The sequence below is a fragment of the Ambystoma mexicanum genome, chromosome 2p (genome assembly GCF_040938575.1).
Source record: "Ambystoma mexicanum isolate Mex_15411 chromosome 2p, UKY_AmexF1_1, whole genome shotgun sequence".
In the NCBI taxonomy this organism is placed as follows: Eukaryota; Metazoa; Chordata; class Amphibia; order Caudata; family Ambystomatidae; genus Ambystoma; species Ambystoma mexicanum.
Window position 1 is genome coordinate 1,099,475,283 of NC_090923.1, and position 20,981 is coordinate 1,099,496,263.

General features: G+C 44.7%; 1 protein-coding gene across 2 annotated transcripts in view; it reads left to right on the forward strand.

The window, feature by feature from the left end:
- Window positions 1-3,542, forward strand: part of VEGFB (vascular endothelial growth factor B) — a 387,557-nt gene extending 384,015 nt beyond the window's left edge. For both annotated transcript variants that reach the window (XM_069645095.1, XM_069645096.1), the window contains one exon: window positions 516-3,542. In XM_069645095.1, the coding sequence (XP_069501196.1) occupies window positions 516-537 (22 nt within the window). In that variant the 3' untranslated portion in view covers window positions 538-3,542. The remainder of the gene's footprint in view (window positions 1-515) is intronic.
- Window positions 3,543-20,981: the final 17,439 nt, after the last annotated feature.

Below are 20,981 nucleotides of genomic sequence, written 5' to 3' on the forward strand. Positions count from 1 at the left end.
GCCCATGGGAGGAGGTGCAGAGAGCACAACTGCTGTTAAGAACTGCACATTAGGAGGTTAGAGGGAAGAATAATAACCCCCTAGTCATGTCAAGGGGAAAGCAAAGATCACACCTCCACTTGAGTGTCTCTCATTTGGGAGGGTTAGAGGAATGTGCTGAGAGCAGGCATATTAACAAGTGTCACTCTATTTCTAACATTGTCCCGAGGTCTCAGTTCATTCTAAGCCACGACGGTGTCTCTTTGGAATGTTTACTTATCGTCTTTTATAAGATCTGGGATTCCATCTTCCTTTTTCGGCTTGGGTAGTCTGCCTCAGAGAAGATATGCAGTCAAGTATTGCGTTTACCATATGGGGACAGCAGCATGCTCAGCAACCACTGTCTTCTAGAGCTGCTCAGTCTAAAGAGAGGCCAACAACTGAGGGGTCATGGAGATCAAATTGTAAAGACCAGACTTGTCTGATGTACTGCTAATTTAACACCAGCCCATTTGGGGTTCTCTCTCCTCTCCTAGATGTGAGAACCTTCGGCGATGATTGCAAGAGGAGAACATTTACGGTCCAGACCTGCTGGTCCCCTACATATAGCATCCTGGAGAGCTTCAAGACTAGTGCCGTTTTCCAACCCACAGTTGAGATGATGCACCATCTACTTGCCCAGGTTTATGTGGTCACCCAGGCCGTTCCCGGAGGAAGTCCTGGCAGTGTGCCTGCATTGTGGCAGAAGACATCTTTCATCTCTTGGCAAGGAAGCAAAATACAAATGCTACAACCAACACCTCAAACCATTTTGTGAGTACATGGATAACAGAACACATCTTTGAATGTCATCACAATGGAAGAGGAATCACAACACACAACAAAGCGCATGTGTGACCATGAGCTTGAAAAAGGTTCACAAGCCACCACAGCACTTGCCTCCTATCCAAACGGGCTGTGAGAAAAACTGTTCCAGTGGCACACAACTTTAGGGAGGGAAGCTAAGAGGAATAACCAAGATGGCCACCAGACATTGTTTGCAAAGACATTCGCAAAAAGACTAAAGATGCCTTAAAGACTGACTGATTGAAAAATGAACATTCCCAAATACAACAGACAAGGAAAAGGATATCCGTTTGAAACGGTTCTCACTAAAGGTGCAGAAAGAAATTAGTAGGAATGTTAGGAGGGATAGAAACGACCCACTTCTTCCATGGAGTAAGTCGGAAGTAAATACCAACTTGGAAGGAGGGGACAGAGGTGATACAAATGGTTTGTATACAACCTAATAGCCCTTAATTCTGTAACATCCCCCCTTGTTAACACTGGTAATAGAAGCTTCTGCAGTTGAAGAGATAGATGTTCGCACAGAGAGAAAATGGCAGCACATTTGGAAATCAGAACCACGCCACGTCCGGAGTGCCAGGAAAAGATTCAGCTCACAGACACTGCAGGACAGGAGAGGGGACTTAAGAGGACTAAGGGGAGAGGCGAAAACTGAGGAGATAAGATAGTTGTATGTTTTAGTGTTATTGCTCAGTGGCGCTTGAGTGAACAGAGGAACAGGTAAATACCCCCAAAACCCTTTAAACCAAACTTGTGGGGCAGCACCACATGTTATAGTTTTTGGTGCTGTTAGGTGGCAACCCTATGGCAGGGGTTCATCAGACATGCAGGTACAGGTAAAAACCCACAGGTCTGTCTGGCAATGTATCTTAAGCTCTGTTCGCCTATTGCCTGCCTCTTTAATCAACCTACTTTGGAGAGTGTTACCAGTGTGACACATATGTATCTTCCCAATGAGCCCATTGGCTTCCATAGACTTCAGTTGTACCAGTTGATCAACAAAACCTTCACCAGCCAAAATAACTATTAATTCACATTGAGTTCAATGAGATCACTGCCATAAAACACCTGCTTTTAAACCACCTTTGAGACCCAACTGGCTGAGAAGAATGTGTATTGGGTTCTAGTGGAAGAGGCAGACTGTCCCTTTCTGTGGTAAAAATGGCACATACATTTACTTGCCAGGACACTTTGCATAGGCACACAGCTCAGTTACATCTCCATGCCATGATTACTAGATCAGGCCCTGGCTACATTTCTTTCTTTGAGGCCTTCATCTCTAAGCCATGGTGTATATATATTACCCAGATCACTGAATAAGGCAGGGCACGGGAAGTTGTTGCATTCTAATTTGTGCTGTACACGCAAGACCCAAACATTCCCCACATTTCAAGCCTTTCTGAAAGGGGCCATGCCAGCTGTGTCACAGCTTGCAAATTGTTTTAGGGAAAGTGATCCTATTACAGATGCACTCTTGTTGAACGATGATCTAGTGATTGCCCAATAGCGACCAAGCAATCAGAAAGTGACAATGCCAGCTGTGTCGCAGATTGCTCAACGTGTTGTGAAAATGCTGTTAGTAACGTTGCCCTATAGTAACGGGGACACTCGGTTATCATCCGCAAGATTCCAAGCCCTTAAAGCCTTGACCATGGCAGCTATATCAAAGTGTGCTTGTCATGCTCTTAATGCAAATAACAAGTTGGACAGCTTTGAGTGGCAGATTTTTTATAGCAAAAACAGAAATGTGGCGTACAGTTTCGAAGGATTTAAGCTGGAAAAATGTGAAGAAAAAGCAAGAATCATACACAAAGGCAACTTCAGGAGGGCGGGCATGGGTGCTGAGTGCATTCTGTCCAGTCAACAATGTGCTAAGAGACATGGGCAGAGGGGACCCCGTCAGATTTCAGACAAAGTTTCTTCAAGGAAGTAGACCAATATAAGTACAGTACCCGCCACATACATACCTTTAAGAGAGTTCAGTACCGCTTCCATGTGAGTGCAGTGTGGAGGCCATTCCCATGCAAGGATGTACAGTCATGAGACTGACCGTGCCTTCATGAACTCGGATAACGTCTGCGCTATTGAGGCCATTATTCTGTCTTCCTGATAATATAGCATTTCCTACGTACCAGGAACCCACTGGCTTTTGCTCCCCCACTGTCGGCAAAACCTATTGAATGTTGTAAGATCCCCCTTCAGATGCGGCTCTTAAAGATGTGAACAACTGATGTAAACATTTTGCTGGTGTTTTATATGTTTGTGTAAAAATGATGCATATTTTATATACATATTATATAAATATATATATATATATAGATCTATATTAGCAGGTAACATTCCATCCACCATTAAAAGATATAAGTCTGTCTTTCCTTTAATGTTGGTACTTTAAGGAGGTCTTTGGACAGCTGGTTACCTTGCAATAAATTGGAAAGAAGGCAGTCTCTTAGGGGTGCCTTTGAGGGCTAGGAGAAGGGGGATTTTCACTTGGACTGACTAAGCTGATAGTTACAAGTGTGTAATTCCCAATGTTCCAAAAAGGATTGAGTTTTGTTCAAATTAGCTTACCTACGACTTTCATTTGTCACAGTCGAACAGTAGTGCCCTTTGCAGAAAGATTTACCAGTGCAGAGTTCCTTGGAGTCCATGAGATGCAGCAGGAATCTGTGTAAAAATACATCCAATAATTTTCATTCTATTAAATGTCATAACTTTTTTTTAACCGTTTTTGATTGTTTCATTTGCCCAAGAAAAATAAGTATTCCATATTGTTGGGTTACAGGCAGATCATTTTATTGGGTTACAGGCCAACCCCTTTAATGCCAATTCTTTGCTTTTTCAAGACCACCTACAGTCACGTTAATACTAAATCATCAGAAATATACAGAAACGAAAGAACTGTACTGTGCCAATGTCACAATACGCATGGCCCTCATTATAAGTTTGCCGGTATCCCCCCGGTAATACCGGGGGGATACCGGCAAACTGTGCTACAGTTTCCGCCACTTGGTCTGTCGGAATTATCGTCAGATTCCAACTGGCGGAAATGCCGGTAAATCCCCATTCCATGCAGTCCTAAGCGACTCCATGGGGGGATTCACCTGTATTACCAGCAGTTTTTTGCCGGTAGGGTGGAGGATATACCTCCGACTCTTAGCTGAAGGAAAATCCTCCACCCTACCGTCTAACTTATAGTTGGCCAATTTCGGAAAAGTGCTGGTACACTTTATTACCAGCATTTATTTCCGGACTGGCCAACGTATAATAAGGCTCATGTCATGGTGTTTAGTGCAGTTCAGTCAATATTCTTCTTTAAACTATAAAAAAATTATAAAGAGAAGCAAAGACTCTACAAGTTAAAAAGCATTATAAACATGACAGGGGATGTACTTCAATCCATATCCTAATGCAAATAGTGTGGGAGGTGGGTGTCTGGGGCGGTTATTCACCGGATATTGGGCTACTTTCCCAGAGGCCTTTGTACAACTGCTTATTCTAATGTAAAGGAGACTGGATATCCTTGTGTTGATGCTTTCACTGAATGCAGTTCTGTGACCTGTCTGAGCTGGAACACTACGAGAAAAGGAAATTCGGAGGAACCGCATTCTTCCATTTGATAGTAAAACTATGGAACTTGTTACCGAAGGAAATAAGAACGACAGAAGATCTCCTAACCTTCAGAAAACAACTGAAAACCTGGCTATTCAATTCACTGAGACAAGAATACAAATAGGCTCCTCCCACAATTCATCCTGAGGCCCTATGCAATCATGGGACAGTACGGATCCTGGAAACAACAATAAAACAACCACACACTACTATTAACCACCCCTGCTCCTCTCCAGCATACTTGCCAAGTACCACAAATGTGCAGTGGGCTAGACATACTACACACAAGCCACACATTCGCCACAAGAACAAACAGCCGCAGACAATAAACAACCCAGACACTGGATGTTAGACCGCTGGACACAACCAGCCCAGTGCACGCAATCAAGCACACTCAGAAAGCCAACATGCACAGATGCCAGTTTCTCCTGGTTCTGCAAGCACCAACAGAACAGCAGAACCTCTATCCTATCCCTCTTCCCTCACTAACCAACCCCACCAACCTTCTTACAGAGCCACGTGAGCACCTGGAGACCATGTGAATGGTAGCAGTGCGTGTTATAAATCAACATAAAATAACATATGGCCATCAAAACCGGGGATAGGGCAATGCAACATATGGACAGCAGGGTACGTTTTATTGGAAATGGACTCAGTTGAATTAGCATTGTTACTCTCAAGGGAAGCCCAAGCACATGCAGCAGTATAACACCTGCCGTTACTTCTGCGTCAGTGTCGCCATATTGCAGTGGACACAAGCTGGTCTTCTCTGTGAAGGTTTTTCAATTGAAATGGAAGCGATACTTGAGCCAAGACTCATCTAGCTCTTCATACCAAGGTTAATCTGGGTGTCTTTTGCTCCGATGGGTATGTGGCGTATACTTACAGTTCTACTTTTATTTTCAGATGATGTTTTATAAACCTGACTATGGATAGTCTTGGAAAAGCAAATAACTGTGAAATACGCATTGGCCTGTAATGATCTGTTGCCAATTAAATAATGGGGCTGTAACAGAAGTAGTTTCTCACCCAGAAATAATTAATGATGCAGACTGTGTATTCTCACAAGGAGGAAGCTTGAGGTACTAGCTAAGCTTTGGATGGTCCATTGTATACTTAACTGTGGCAGACAGTTACTATTTGCACACACAGGCACACCCCACATTCTTTCACTGACTGGGACTCAAGGTCCAATTGCATTGAGATATTGCCCAGCAAAGGATAATGGTTTTGCTTTCCTCATTCTATCTGCATAACTTTTCCATCAGTGTGTTTGCATTTTATCACCCCGAATTCAATACTTCACTTTTAATTTGGTGGGCCTTAGAGACTAGGAATGAAGGGGGTTGTGAGTGGTTGTCTCCCTGCAATCCTACCTGATTAATTCACTAATCAGTCTTTCTTTGGTTTCTGTCCTCTCAATGGCACGGGAAAAGAGGCTAGAGAAAGGCCTTCAGGGAGGACACAGAAGTGGAAAAGCAAGGGTAAAGCGGAAGACAAATTAGAAGATGTGGTTTATGTAATTAGTAGGCATGGGTTCTTTCACGATGGGGACCGATATCAGAAATGAGACCAAGACCCAAAGTGCTCTTAATTTTTTGATTGTAAGTGTATTGGTCCAGGCTGGCTTTTAAAATGTATCAGAATAACCAAAGGCAGATTGCAACATAAACCTATAGTTATCCTTCCCGTGACTACACAGACAAATAAAGGGGAAAGTAAGATGGACACCGGGTAACCCTACCCCTCAATAAAAATCTGTTAACACTACTTCATGCTCCCTTTCCAGCACCAACAAGGGGAAGTGTAGGAGCAGGCCGATAGTTACTTTTAATTTAAATATGCCCAGGCTTCTGTCCCAATGAGTAGTTGCAGGCTTTCGTGGTCACGTACCCCATCACTAGCCAACCACAACAACAAAGTCCAGGTTGATCATCGGAGGAAAAAGAGTAATTAAGCTTTGCATGCCCAATAGGCTAGTCCCTAGTCTCACTCTGATGGTGCTTACTGTTGGAAGCCATGCAAGGTAGACAGGCACGTGGCCCTATCCTCCCTCTCAAACACTTTCTCCCTCTCTCTGGCAACTCAGGGCTTGGACCGCCCTCCCTCCATCCTCTCTACTACTATTGTGACCTTCCTCACCTTCGGTGTAGCAGCTCTGGCTCGTACTTCCTCCCGCCTTCTGTGCATGTCTTGGAGCAAATTGGTTCACTTGAACCTTTTTAGGCTGGCTAGCTTGTCTCTTGCCCTTTTTCTCTCATTCTCCCCCCTTGAAGTTCTCTGCCAAACTCCCTCTGTATCTTTCACCTCTCCTGGAATTTACCTTCAAATCTCCAATCTTTACTTCTTCACTTTCCTCTTCTGGGTTGGTGCTCTCCAAATCTCTCCCTCTCTCTCCTTCTTTAGCAGGCCCCTGTCACCTCTTTGCACACAAATGTCTTTGCGCCTCAAATTTTTCTCACTAGCCCCTTCTTCACACCTGTAGTCAAAACGTTCTCTGCTCCTCACGTGCCATCTTCTTCTTTACCCCTTTGGGCACAATTATTCTTTTCTCCGAGTTTCTTAATCACCTTCTTCACCCTTTTGGTCACAACTTTCTATACTTTTCAGATCTTGTTCACTACCTCCTTCACCCTTTTGGGCACACATGGTTTCTCTTTTGAAGACTCCCAATCCATTATTGTCTTATCCCCTACAGGGATGTACAGCCATCTATCCTCTCCATTATTCTCCTCCCCCCGCCTTCTTCACCCCTTTTAGTACACACTCTTTTCCTTCTTCACCACTTTGGGCATTACTATCTCTGCTCCCTTGATCATTCTCCCTACCACCTCCATCGCCCCTTTGAGCACAGCAATCCTCACCTTCTTCCCTCTTAATCTCTGGTTGACCCCTACACCCCAACTTCTAAATCTTGGGGTGACCCCTACTATTACATCTATAGGTGACCTCTGCACCCAAATGTCTAAATAGCTGGATAACCCATGCATCCCAACCTCCAGAACTGTGGGTGGCAGAGGCAAATCCCACCCTAAAGCTCCTTCCCGCACTCCTCCAGTCTCACCTTTCATTGGCCTCTGAGTCTCACTCCATCTTTGGGGTGTTCTCTCCAGCTCCTTCTCAAGGACCAGTGACCCTCTCTATAAATTCTTCTCTGCCAGACTCAGGTTGTGGGCCTAAGAATCTTGCCCCCATAGCCCCTGGATGAGATTCTAACAGAGGTCTACATTTGTGCCTAAGTTTAATCAATCTATTTCTACCCTGATGAATGTTGGTCTGGCCATTAGTTGCATTTAGTCTCCCAAGTGTTTTCTAACTGACCTTTGGTTAATGAAGAGTGTGTTTTTCTCTGTGGTGGTCTCCTTCCTTTGAGTGCGGACCCAGTGAGGGTAGTCTTGGGATCCTCCTTGTACTGCTTAGAAACCGCTGGGTATTATGCTCATTATAAATAACCAATTTCAATGACCTCCTCCACGCAATTCAGCCACCCTCCTTACAGTCCCCAAAGTTAGTCAGGGGACTTCATCACAGCATCAAGGTCCCTATTTGATGCTGAATGTGTTATTTGTTTTCTTCAACTCTTCATTTGGTGTGGGCATTGCACCCCTTTTGTCATAAGCACCTTCATGTCTACAAACAACAGCTTGCAGTGCACACAAAAGGAAGCTGGCAAATTCACAGATGTCAGCATTCCTGATTTGGGGTGGGAATCTCTGAACAATATCCCTGATTGGTTCTGTTCTCCTACATGCTTTCTATGCGCATCATGTAACACGCATGGCATGTTATTGGTGCAGCATCTCAGGGGCATGCATTCTGAGGCAAATTGTTCTGTTGGCTGCCAAAGCTAAAACATTATCATTTGATGGGAACCCCAGCTCAGCAGAGCTTCACCTGAACCGCGCAGAATCTGAGAGGCGCACCATGTCTGAGGTGCACCACTTCTGGTGCAGCTGATGCAGAGCTTGTGTTAGGCAGGATGTTTCCGATGGGGGCACATCTGGTAATCAAAGTTTACAGAACATGCAATGTTCCAGCTGGGCACATCTTTGCTGGCCACTCTTTCTGCACTGGCACAAAATGATTGCTTTGGCGCAAGAATAATGTTTCTGGGTGGTGCGTGAAACTTTGACAGACTCATGAACCCTCTTCCACACATGCCTCTAAAATCTATACATCTTTGCCTAATCTACGAGGAAAATATTCACATTAAAATGCATAATCGGATTGTGTTTAAAATAAAAAATCTTGGAGAGAACTTGCCAACCTTCGTTTACTTCCACAATCTATTTTGTTTCGGTTAGTATAGTTTCCCAAAGGTAGTTTTAAAATGTTGGAGGTGGCTGTATGTTTCTTTTTCTGAAGACATGGTTGAGAGAAACACCACTCCTTTCTATGGGGCTGACGGTCGCTTTCATTTTGAGCATTCAACTTGCCTAAATATGCCTTTTAAACTCTCTCTTTAAGAATATAAAGCATTAGAGCACCTTCCTCAAATCACTCATTTGTCCAGTGAGCTCTTAAAATGCCCCGTATGGTTCTGTTTTTAAAATTTGAAGTTTTCACACCCAAAAGTAGAACAGTGTCTGACTGGCACTCTTCTGGGTTTCTTGCAAGCTCCGTGGCCTCTGGTCTCCCCGCCGCCTGAAGTAAACACAAAAGGCCTGATTCTCAAAGATCTGCTCTGGAACAAATCAGTCCAAGTAAACCACCAGTCGCAGACCTCTCCATGCAAACCATTCCATGGCCAATATCTTCACCGTTGTGATGGTGCTGGGGTCAAGTTGAATGGCAGGAAAGTAGGCTTCCATTTTGTGCTATGCCACCTGAACCACTGCTCACAGGGACCATGAGGTAAGCCTTTTTCGACATGCATGTGCATCCTGCAGATGAGCTGGGGACCACTTTGACTTTATTAAATCTTCTGAGGATGGCTGTCTTCAGAGGAACATGACAGATCCAAGTGTGAGAGAAGTCATGGGTTGGCCTGCCCCCTGTTAATTACAGGCGAGGCCGAGTACAGTCAGATATTGTGCCTCTCTGCCGAAGACACCTAGCCAACCTAAACTGGCATCCACTGGCCTAGCCTCCTCACAAGCGCTTTCTCGCTCCCGACATGCACTTAATTGTGCGAGGAAGCAGCGCAGATTCACAGTGGCCATAGTGGGCGCATGGCCCTCATTTGATGTGCTACTGAATGAGATTTGCGTGGCCTATATCTGATATTTGTCAATAGGGCTGTGCATATATTGATGGTCTCCCCTCGCGAGCCACACCTGACTGATCGCTCACTCTCTCGCTCTCCAGAGACTGTCAAAGAGGTGTTTCAAGATGGCGCAAATATAGAGCTGATCGCTCTGCATTACCCACTTTTGGCACAACCTGCTGACCATTCAGAAGCATGGAAGTTTACCTATTCATTTCTGCCACATTTTATGCCAGCGTGCATGTAATGTTTATTTTCAATGCCACCTGGTTACTTATCACATTCACCTCAGCACATTCTACAACATTGCTCTCCTGTTAGCGACTGTTTGCTAGCAAGCCCTCGCTGTCCAATCATCAGAGTGCTCTCTCCCAGCCCCAGAGGATCCTGTCATTCCTTGGGCAGCATGGCAGGATTAGTGCAAAGAGTACTTGAAGCCGGTTCACTATGATGATCCTAATATGGGAAGAAAATATGTCCCTCCTCCTACATGCATTTGGGCCTGAGGGTCAGAGGAGGCTCAGTGAGATCCCTGCTCTTAGTGCAGCATGATTGGCTGCATGTGAAATATAATGGTCACAATATGGCACTCAAGCACCTCGACAATGATTGCCTTCCTAAAGTGAATGTTGCAATGTTAAGTGTCAATGTTCACTCCCAATGACAAACAGTTGATGAAGACTTGGGGTACTATGTTCAGCCTTGTACAAGTAGGACCTTTCATGCACGGTTGGAGTAGGCTTAGAGCAAATGAGCTGATAAGGGACCAGATCACAATTCCCACCAACACTGTCACCATACAAGAACACTAACAGATGTACAGGGCCCCCACCATCATCCATCACTAAGAAGGTGGATCATAGTGAACTATGCGCAAGGACTGTCGAAGAAAAGAAAAAGACAACATTGGAAGATTGTGAACCGCAAGTTAATGCAATCAGTACAGTGCCTGATGGAGAGGACAAGAAGGTAAAGGACGATAGGAAACCACTAAACACCCACAAAAGAAGATTAGACATTCAGGGAAGAAAAGAAAAGGAACTGAGGAACCAGCCCTCGGCACTGATGGGCACAGAGACAGTGGAATGTTTATGTTGTGCTAGGTGTGAACACCTCGCCAAATCCAGTTTGTGTTCCGCTTTGAATCAAAGATGCTCAATTTCTGGTATGGAAGATCATTTGTGGTGTTGTATTTCGAGATAACAAGAGAGTGACGCCCTATGTTCACGAAAGAGACTGTTGAGATGTTGAACAAGAAAGAGCTTACAGGATCCGTCTTCTTCTGTTTTCAAATGCCCCAGTTGCAAGCTGGGTTGATGTGATGGTTTATATTTGTTTTTAACACACACAACGCGAAGAAAGATTGTAATGGTATGTGCTTCTAGTCACTGTATGTCTCCCTAGAGAATCTCTAAACTTTCCATGTTAAATGGAAATTCTGTCCATAGGTTGCGGTGATGTGCCGCCTATCTAAAATGGATAGCAGAATTTAGATGTCATACTTAGCCAAAACACAAGCACGTTTCCTTTTTAGTGTTATTTTCACTTACAAACTTGTTTTTCTTAAGGGTATAAAAAGGCGGGGTGTATTTACTTCCGCTAGACACATTAGCTGAAGTGAGACTAAGTTCTTTAAAAGGGGTACATTCAGGTGGGTATTATCTATTTTCTTATATTCTGCCCTAATTTGAATATGTATCCCATTCAGAATGAAAAACAGTTTTTCAAGGAAGAAGGTGGTAATTATTCAGATAGGGTATCACAAGCAAATAAAGGACGTCCCTAGATTTTGGTTGATGCATTCTTCAGGAACACTAACATCCATGAAACTGGGTCATCATGTAGATGAATTTCTGATAGCATATTCTTATTTTATAGTTCGTGGTTATCTAAAGGTAAAACGAAACATAAAACAAACTAGAATTGTTTATGGACTATTGAACCACACTAAAGAGGGCGGGGGGGGGGGCAGTATTATTACCATCATTCACTGTTGTGTGAAGTTCTATTAAGCATACATTGACCTTAACCATAATCAATGGTTCGATAGTTGCTCATCATACACTATAATATCCTGAGTAAAATGGAAGAGCTACAGCAGAGGGAATGGGAAAGATGGTGGAAGAAACTGGACATAAGGAATCCCGGTGTCTTTGAAGCGTCCAGATTAAGAGTTTCTGCAAAGCCCTGGTAGAGTTTAAAGGCAAAATGACACTAGTAAAGGTCTGCTCTATGTGGTTAAGAAGGATGTAAACATAATTCGGTGGCAAGACCAAATTGGTGAAAAGGTTGGACCCCAGTGGCACTGACCTGCTATTGAGTATCAGTGTTGCTCTAGAGAGAGCAAGGAAAATGCACATAGGTGTTTTGTGAGGGAGAAATGTGTGATGCTCTAAGACTATGCACATATAAATTGCCTCAAACAAGGTGCTACCCCTAGAAGCCACAACGTTAGGGCAATTCCCCTGGCGATTACTGAAGAAGTTGAGTGTGAACTCCAACGCTTGGTAGAACAAGAGCTAATTGAATGCATAGAATCCGCAGAGTGACTAAGCCCATTGTGGTAGCACAGAAGAAGAGTGGCAAGTTGAGGGTTTGCACAGATTTATGGACTTGAAAAAAAAAAAGATTATTATGTGACAAAAACCCTATGCCTATCATATCTGAGATGTGAAACTGTGTGCAGAGCCAACATCTTCTCCACTCTTGATTTGTCTTCTGCATATCACCAGATACCCTTTATGGGGAACAGTAAACATCTCACCTTACCCCTCATGCTGGTTGTAATGTACGTCTACCAATGGATGCCCTGCGGCCTGGCATCCACAGCAGCGATCTTCCAGAGAGTGATGTCTCACCTCCTCAACGATATCCTTGGAACGTTAGTATACCACAGAGATCTGTAACCTTTAGCTCTCCTGATGTTTTGGACTACATCTCCCATCACTGCTAGCCTGCATAGTCCATGATGAAGGATCATGGGAGTTGTAGTCCAAAACATCTGGAGAGCCACAGTTTACAGATCCCTCGTATACCGAGATGATATTGAAATCTATGGTATGAACAGGTGGATCATGGCTCCATGCTGGATGAAGTGCTTCATTTGGCTAGTGACAGAGGTCTCACAGACATAAGTAAGTGCAAGTGTAAGTAATTTTTGATGGAATATTTAAGCCACATGAATAGTGGCACGGTATACAAGCCTAAGGAGGATGCCATGTTTGCCATAAGAGATGCCCCACTTCCCACGAACGGGGACAAAGTGTGTTACTTTTTGGGCCTGATGGAATTCTACAGCATGTTTGTGAACATGTGTGATGAGATTGCACATCTCCTGAAGAAACCCACTAGTAAAGATGTATCCTTTGTGTGGAGTGAAGAGTGAAAGAATCCTGATAAAGCAATAAAGGAAGCGATATGTAAAGCCCACGGATGAGGCAGCTACAAGGCACAAGTATCATACATGTTTACAGTGAATGCAAGTACAAAGGGGCTGGGAGCAGTGTTGTTTCAGTTGAAAGGAAAACATGAACAAATAAGTCATGCCTCTAGGGCAGTCAGTGATGTGGAGTCAGGTTATTCAGTTATTAAGGGGGACCTCCTGGCATGTATTTGGGGGCTAGAGTACTTCAGGAAATATACTTAGGGCATCCTGCCCTGGAGCATACAGTCAAGGGTGGAAGGTAGGGAAGATTCTACCCACCACACCTTTACGGGTGACATTTTGCAGCTGGAAGCTTGTCTTGCAGTCCTACTTCCAGCTATTTACCAGCATCCTGTGATCCTGCAGCTGCTTCTTTCACTATCAAAAGAGGACTGACTTCCTGTTCTTTCCTGCTGAAGTCTTCTGGGTTACTATGGGAATGTAAGCAATTTCCTTAGGGCTTCCACAGCAAGGAGTTCACAGAGCTAAGGGTTGTCGAAATTATCCTTTCCCTTTATCATGTTTTCCCCTGTTTGACACTGGTTGCCACAAAAATGCCTCATGCAAAGCACACAACCAACATTCAAATCAAACTCCACCACAGCACTCCACTAAAGTAATTCATTGGATATACCTGCATTCTTCTCAACTGCGCATTTGCACCTGCTCACACACGTAAAATCAAGTAACTCATTAGCACGCACTCTGCGCATATACTCTTATTTACAGAAACATGATTCAAACTGCACCACACCTTCCTTTCACCCCGGACATGCTAGCCCCACACTATCTCATCCACCACAGAGATTGTCCACACAAACAAGGTCACTGACACCTATGAACCTAGGATGAATCAAGAGTATTCACCTCTTCTCCTCAGAGGGGAATCACCTCCTTTGAGGCTATGGAGGTGAGCCGTTACACAATTCCCTCACTCAGGGTCTGGGAAAGGGGGACCTCATTGCAAGTGACTCCCCCTTAGGGGACAAGGATTCTCATTCCCACAAGGGACTCTCTATGCTAACACCTTATCTACATTTATGGGACTTCCTCCAGTAATGAATAAAGTGCCCCTCTTTTGTTTGGCTCCAGGCAATGCTGGGTCAACCACTACGCCTGAAGGAAAAGGGAATGTCCATTAAAAAGCAAACTTGTATGTAAGAAGGACTTGTGGATCGGAGAGGAGGAGAGAGAGCCATACGCAGGGGAAGCCCTCTTATGTAGCTATGCCTTGTAAGTGTGGATCAGAGTGGAGCCGCGGAGCCCACAGAAATCCAAGAAGCAAAGAACGCTAGGGCGAGACACCAGAGACCCTGGCAAACCGAAAGATGTAAAAGCTGCTGTCAAGACCGAGCTTGGAGGACCGTCCGTCATGGTGGCATGACCATGGAAGCACTGTGGTGGGTCGGGGCCCGTCTAACGATTCCGACACCAGTGGAAGCGGGAGAGCTGAAACCTCCCACCAGCAAACATTCACTGAGCGCAGCAACCAATGGAGATGAGGAACTTAAGAAGCAGACCTGTACGAGCGCCAAACCTCAAAATGCCACCCACGACGAAGAAAGGTACCGGGGTGGAATGGAGAAAGCAGAGGCCCTCAGGGGAACATACCTAGAGTGAAGGAAGTTGTGAAAACTATGATATTGATGTTGGGACATTGAAAAAAGCATAAGTGCATACATCCCAAGAAATCAAGGAAAGTGAGATATTAAGCATAAAGCTTTGAGAAAGCCAGAAAGAGTATCCTGTGAAGGAGGGAAGAAATGAAAATGTAACTGTTTAAGAGTGGGAGAATCCCTTAATGAGAGACTTTGAAAAGTACAATGAGTCAAGATTACTTGGGAGGCTCCGAAAAATAGCTTAGTAGAGAGACCCCAAGAGTACTGGTGACTCACCCATGATAAAGATATATCAACCCCCAGAAGGGTCGAGTGGAAAGAAAGTGAAATACTCAAACTCAGAAGAACGACTGTAAGAGACTATCTTAAGAAAACCATTAAGGAAACTACAGAGAATACTGATAAGCATTACCCTGTCTGGAACTCCAGACCTATGAGCAGATGTCAGGAGCTCATAAACAAGACAATGATAACCAGAAGAGGCCTTCTTAATGAATTTGTTTCTAGAGGATGACATTTTCATATCTGATAAAGAAAGCCCTGAAGTAAAGCCTCAAGACAGATGGCTGAATGGAAGCAGTCAGAAGAGAGACATTCTTTTGACAAACTTTGTTTAGTAGTACTAGTGGTAGGGTCAGGTAGATTAGATTTTGGACAGCTGACATTTCTGATCTGGACTTCCTGACAACAGATGAGCCCCTTTAGTTTGTTTGGTTAGGTAGGGAGCATTGCTGTGGCAATAGAGTAAGGTAGGCCTTTTCTTTAAAATTTTGAAAAAAAAGCCAAAGAAATGTCCAATATGTGTCTGACGCCTTCCGACCCACCACACACCCCACATACCCCATACACATCTTTTGCAGCACGCATTCTCACTTGCTCCCCTCCTTCACACCGCACCTTTCTCAACCTTATTTACCGCCCCAACACACAATCCCACCTTCCACACCAACTGGATTGACTTTGCAGCTAAAGAACACAGCTCCGCCTGAATCCATATATATCTTGGCGACTTCAACCCTGGTAGCTCCCAACCAGATAGCAAACCTATACTAAAGAGTATGCTCAATACACTCATCCCCATGACCTCACACTCTCATCACCTACCCCAAACGCACTGTGTGCAACACCCTGAACCTTTTGATTTCAGGCAGAAATCATGTCTCTGTGGAAAATCCAATCTTGGTGTTGCTGTCTTGTCCCTTTGCATTCCCCTTCATACTCACTGTATTACACAAGAACCCCTACCTGCAACACATCACCCCTCACCCTCCAGCCAGACAAATCAAACTGCTTACAGAAATAAAATTACCAGCCCCTCCACCCCACACACACATCCCTCAGCAATTACAACACCATCATCACACAGGCCCTCAACAGAATTTCTGCCCTCAAATCACATAAACCCTGCACCCACCACTATAAACCATGGTTCAACAGCTCCCTCCTCTCTATCAAGCAGGAGCCAGACGCTGCGAAAGAGACTGGCAAAAGAACCCATTCCCCACCATAAATACCACTCAAACACTGCCACAACAACTACGAAACAGCCATAAGCAATGCCAAGCCACCCATTACCTCCAAGAACTCCAATCCCCCACCAGTCTTACACAGAAACGATTCCACATTGTCAAATCTCTCTCCAAATCACCATCTACAACTTCAACCCCACCATCCATTGCAGTATGCAAACCCCTCATGGACTGCTTCAACTCAAAAACACACAATATCAGGAAAGCCCTCCCACTCACACTGCCCACTCCCAAACATACCAATACATGATTCACCTTCCGCCCCATCAACTTTAGCGGCCGCATCGCCCTTACTATCAAAACAAAACCTGCACACTTCCTGGATGATGCATGCCCACTTCAAGCTGCATCCAACTGCATCACCAACTTTGCTCCCCACTGGCTCAACGTCATCAACTCCTTTCTCTCACCTGGAACTAAACCCTCTGCATTCAAAATTAGAGATCTCTCACCCCTCTCAAAAAACCATCTCTCCACCCCATACATCGCAAAAAGTACCACCACACCACTATCCTGCCATACCTTGCCACAATCATGGAATGCTGTGTCCCTACTTAGCTGCAACAATACAACACCACAAACAACCTACTGTACCCTTTCAAATTTAGCTTTCAACCTGGGCACATCATTGAGACCACCACACTTCACATCCTCGATGACCTCCACAACATCACAAAGGACACACAGCACTACTCGTCCTCGTCGTCTTCTCTGCAGTCTTTGACAGCATCGGCCACACCATTCTAGTCAACATCCTATCCCACAGAATGAGACCCTCAGGCACCGTCCTTGTCTGGTTCACCTCCTTCCCTGCTGACAGGACACACATTGCCCCTCTCCATGCCCCCTTTTTGATCCGATCCCACACCAGTCAAGTATGGGTCCAGCAAAGCTTTTTCCTGTCTCCAATTCTTTTCAACCTATATGGTGAATCCTTTGGATAGACCCTTAGCAGGCAAAACATCTATTTCCACCCATACACAGACAACACACAAATATACTTCCAAATCTCATGCCCCTCACAACTCCACATCCTTGAAAGCTGTGTCTCCACCATCACCACCTAGGTGACCACCCACTTCCTCAAGCTCAACCGTTCCAAACCGGAATACCTCCTCATCTGCCTCCCCAGACACAAACCCAAACTCGTCCCCTGGATCAAAGAACTTGCCACAGACCACCCGCACATATCACACACTTGTCAAATCCCTTGGCTTCACAATCGAACTCCACCTTTCCTTCACACACCACATAGCTGCTGTCACCAAAACCTGCAATCTACAACTACACCTACATAAGATCAGACACATCCTTCCTCCTGATGATTTCCACACCGTGGTCCAAGCATTAGTTCGCTCCAAGCTGGACTATGGCAATGCTTTTCTCACTGGACTCCCCAACACCCTTGCCCCGCTGCAAGCTAAACAAAACACAGCTGCCAGACTCATCCTGCACCTACCCAAGCATTCACGCATTACCTCAGCTGTTCCCTTTCTCCACTTGCTCCCTATACTGCAAAGAATTGCCTTCAAAGGACTCTGCATTCACTAGGGGAGGCAGGATATATCAGGGGAAACGCATTTGTCTTTGAAGCAAGACAATGTGGTGCCACACAGGTCCGAATACCAATCCTGAGCTTTGGAACCACTTGCTGGTATTAAGCGCATTATAAATGAACAATAAAATAAAAAATTAAAAAATAATAAATCCATCCACCACAAATCCCATATTACCATCATCATATACTCAAAACTATCACACACATAAACAGCAGACAAGCAAAGCAGCATCTCCTACACATTCCCGTCTGCAAACTAACATGCACACAAAAACAAGCCTTTACGCAATGGGCACCCAGGGCATGGAACACCCTTCTCCTTCACAGCCACGCTGCATCCTCCATCACCACTTTAATGAAGAGCCCCCAAACATACCTGTTTCCCCACACATAGCCCTGCCACCTCCATCTCCCCTGCTACCACGTGTGTATACTAATCGTTATATCTTATACTGAGAACATTTTGTAACTTTTGTTTCACCTCCCTTCTTTTCAACCTTTTAACCTTTGAGGTGCTCTGAGACCCTGTGGGTAGGGCCAGTGCTAAACAAAAATTCTAAAAAATACCTAAATAAAATAATATGTGGGAAAAACAGTCATTTTCCACACTGACCTCAAACTGCTAGTGGAAATGTTGACCATACAAGGGTTTTCTAGAGCAACCCATAACATAGGTTGGTTCGCCTTAAAGTTTCAAAAGTATAACTATTACATGCAATATGTGCCAGGACCCAAAACAGAGTTGCAGACTACAGTTTGTCTTCTCCAGACATGGGGCTGTATGTCAAGGAGGATGAATTGGTGGCAAGCATTGCATCGATGGGTCAGGTGACTGCAAGTGAAACTTGGGTGAATATCAGTGTGTGTGTGTGTGTAGTAGTTGCCCTGACAAAAGCTCGATACGCAAGGGCTGTATGGCATTTTGGGAAGTGGTAGAGGAGTTGGTCTTTAGAAGAATGGTAATTGCTTAGGGTTTATAAATTGAACCCTCCTGTAGCCCCATATGAGAAACTGGCGAATCTCGTACACAAAGGTCACTCCAAGGTTTTTAATCACAAAAGGAAGTTCCGTGAGAAATACAGGTGGCCTAGGGTTGGCCTATTCATTTGTTGCAATGTAAGAGAGTTTTGGATTTGCCTTAATTTCTATAAGCGGAAGAAACCCCAGAAGCAGCCATGAATTCCATTTCCCTCTGAATCTTTGAAGCGTCTCGGCATTGATGTTGTAGACTCGTAGCAGGTGAGTGGTGGGAGAAGAAGAGAGTTCATGGTGGTTATGGTGGGATAATATTCTAAGCGGCTGGAGGTGAAGTGTGTGGAGAGCATTACTGGGCAGGGCTTTATCCTTTTTATTGAAGCCTTATTTAGGAAAGCGGGATATCCTGAAGAGATGGTCAGTGATGCTGGCCCACATATAAGGAGTGAGGAGTTTACTCAATATGCCAGGAGTAAGGAAATCAAATATAAATGTACTGAAGTTTACCATCCAGAGAAGAATGGACTTGTTGCAATGACACATTCACCCCACCTGGGTGAATGGGGCATTGCCTGCTGAGGTGTTTGACCAATCTCTTGTGAATGAGAGCATGTTGAAAGCCTAAGCTAGATATAATATAAGGTTAACTTTGACAAACATGGAGCAGGCATCACTGTTTGCTGGGACACCTGGTCAGAGGAAAAAGGGGGTGAGGAATAGCAAAGGGCTGTCCAAATTCAGTGAACCTTTGAAGGTTATCGAGGTGTGCCCTAGTGCCATAAGAGTAGGTAATGACAGCATCTGGAACAATGACGACAATGGATGGTATTGGTATTAGCTCACATGAACATGGGTTAATAAGCGCAATGTGAGTTGGAAAGCTGTTGCTGATGAAGTCTGAACTGCAACACCTGATATGATATCAAGCTCAAATGATGCTCTTGTTCTTGGGGAGACCTGACCAACGTCAAACTTTGTCAACAATACCCGTACCAGACCAGGCGTCTACTGGGCCACCTCCCATATTATGCTTGGTATAGGAATAGGAAGTAGTTGTCTTACCATTGTTGTTTTCTTACTTTCCATTCTTTGCCCTTCCTTGTTCTGCCTTCTTTTCCTGCCTTTTCTCTTCAGTTGTTTGTTGGGAAGAGGTGGCTTGGCACCCAGCACATCTCTTGCCAGCATCCCCCTGGCCTTGCTCTCCACAGCCGTCATCCCTGTGTTTTCCAATCACCTTCCACGTGCAAGAATATAAGGGGAGCCTGGATTCACCAGGTTGTTGCAGAGTCCGTTGGTGGCAGTTCTCCGAGGATGAAAGCTGTGCAGGGCCCTTTATTGTAATAAACCTACACTTCTACATCAACGTGCACCCTACCAGGAATGGTACACTAAACACGCCAACCAGTCCCCTTCTTGTAAGATATCCCTTAGAAGATGAAACCTCTCCATCTTGAAATGGTGGTGCACCATCCAATAGATCAATCATGGCAAGTTGATCCCTGGCCTCATGCCTTGTGTTTCTTTTCAAGGAGTGTTAAGATGGATTTCTGAACTCTGTCATGGCGGCGCAGAAGTTCAGAAGGCCAACCTAATTACTTGGAACAGGGTAACCTTTGGAAAAGCCAGACCAATCAGGGTAGCGATCGCGGCGGTCAAGACTAGGTCTCAAGAGGGGTGAGGGTGACTGAAAGCCCGCAATGAGCACACAAAGCAAGGACACTTACAAACTACTCCAAACAGGTGTTATATTAAAAATATATACACATTTATTCCAAGGCCTTTAAAACAATGACCGTAGCGAGATATCACAATACAACTCTAGTAAACCAACACATACCAAACCAATACAATATATATACAAATATAAACAAGTCTAAAGCGTTAGATGCACGAAATGTGTAGTCCACCTAGAAGGGAAGGAAAACGGGCAGTGCGAAATAATGCTTAGACCCAGTCCGCCTTCAGAGGCACCTAACTAAAAGGAAGTCCAAGCCCTACGAAGAGTGGAGCCTTGTGCTCAAAAGTACCTGCACACGCTGGTGCCAACGGGCAAAAAGGGGAGTCTCTTCGAGGGAATCAGGCAATTCAGTTTGGTGCACAAATGAAGAAGAACAGAGTTCCGCGACTCAAGCGCAGCCTCCACTGTGGGCAGAAGCAGAGCGCGAGTACGGAAAGGCATGCTGTTTTGACACAACAGGGAAAAGCTATGGGCTCCTGCAGGAGGGCGACCAGT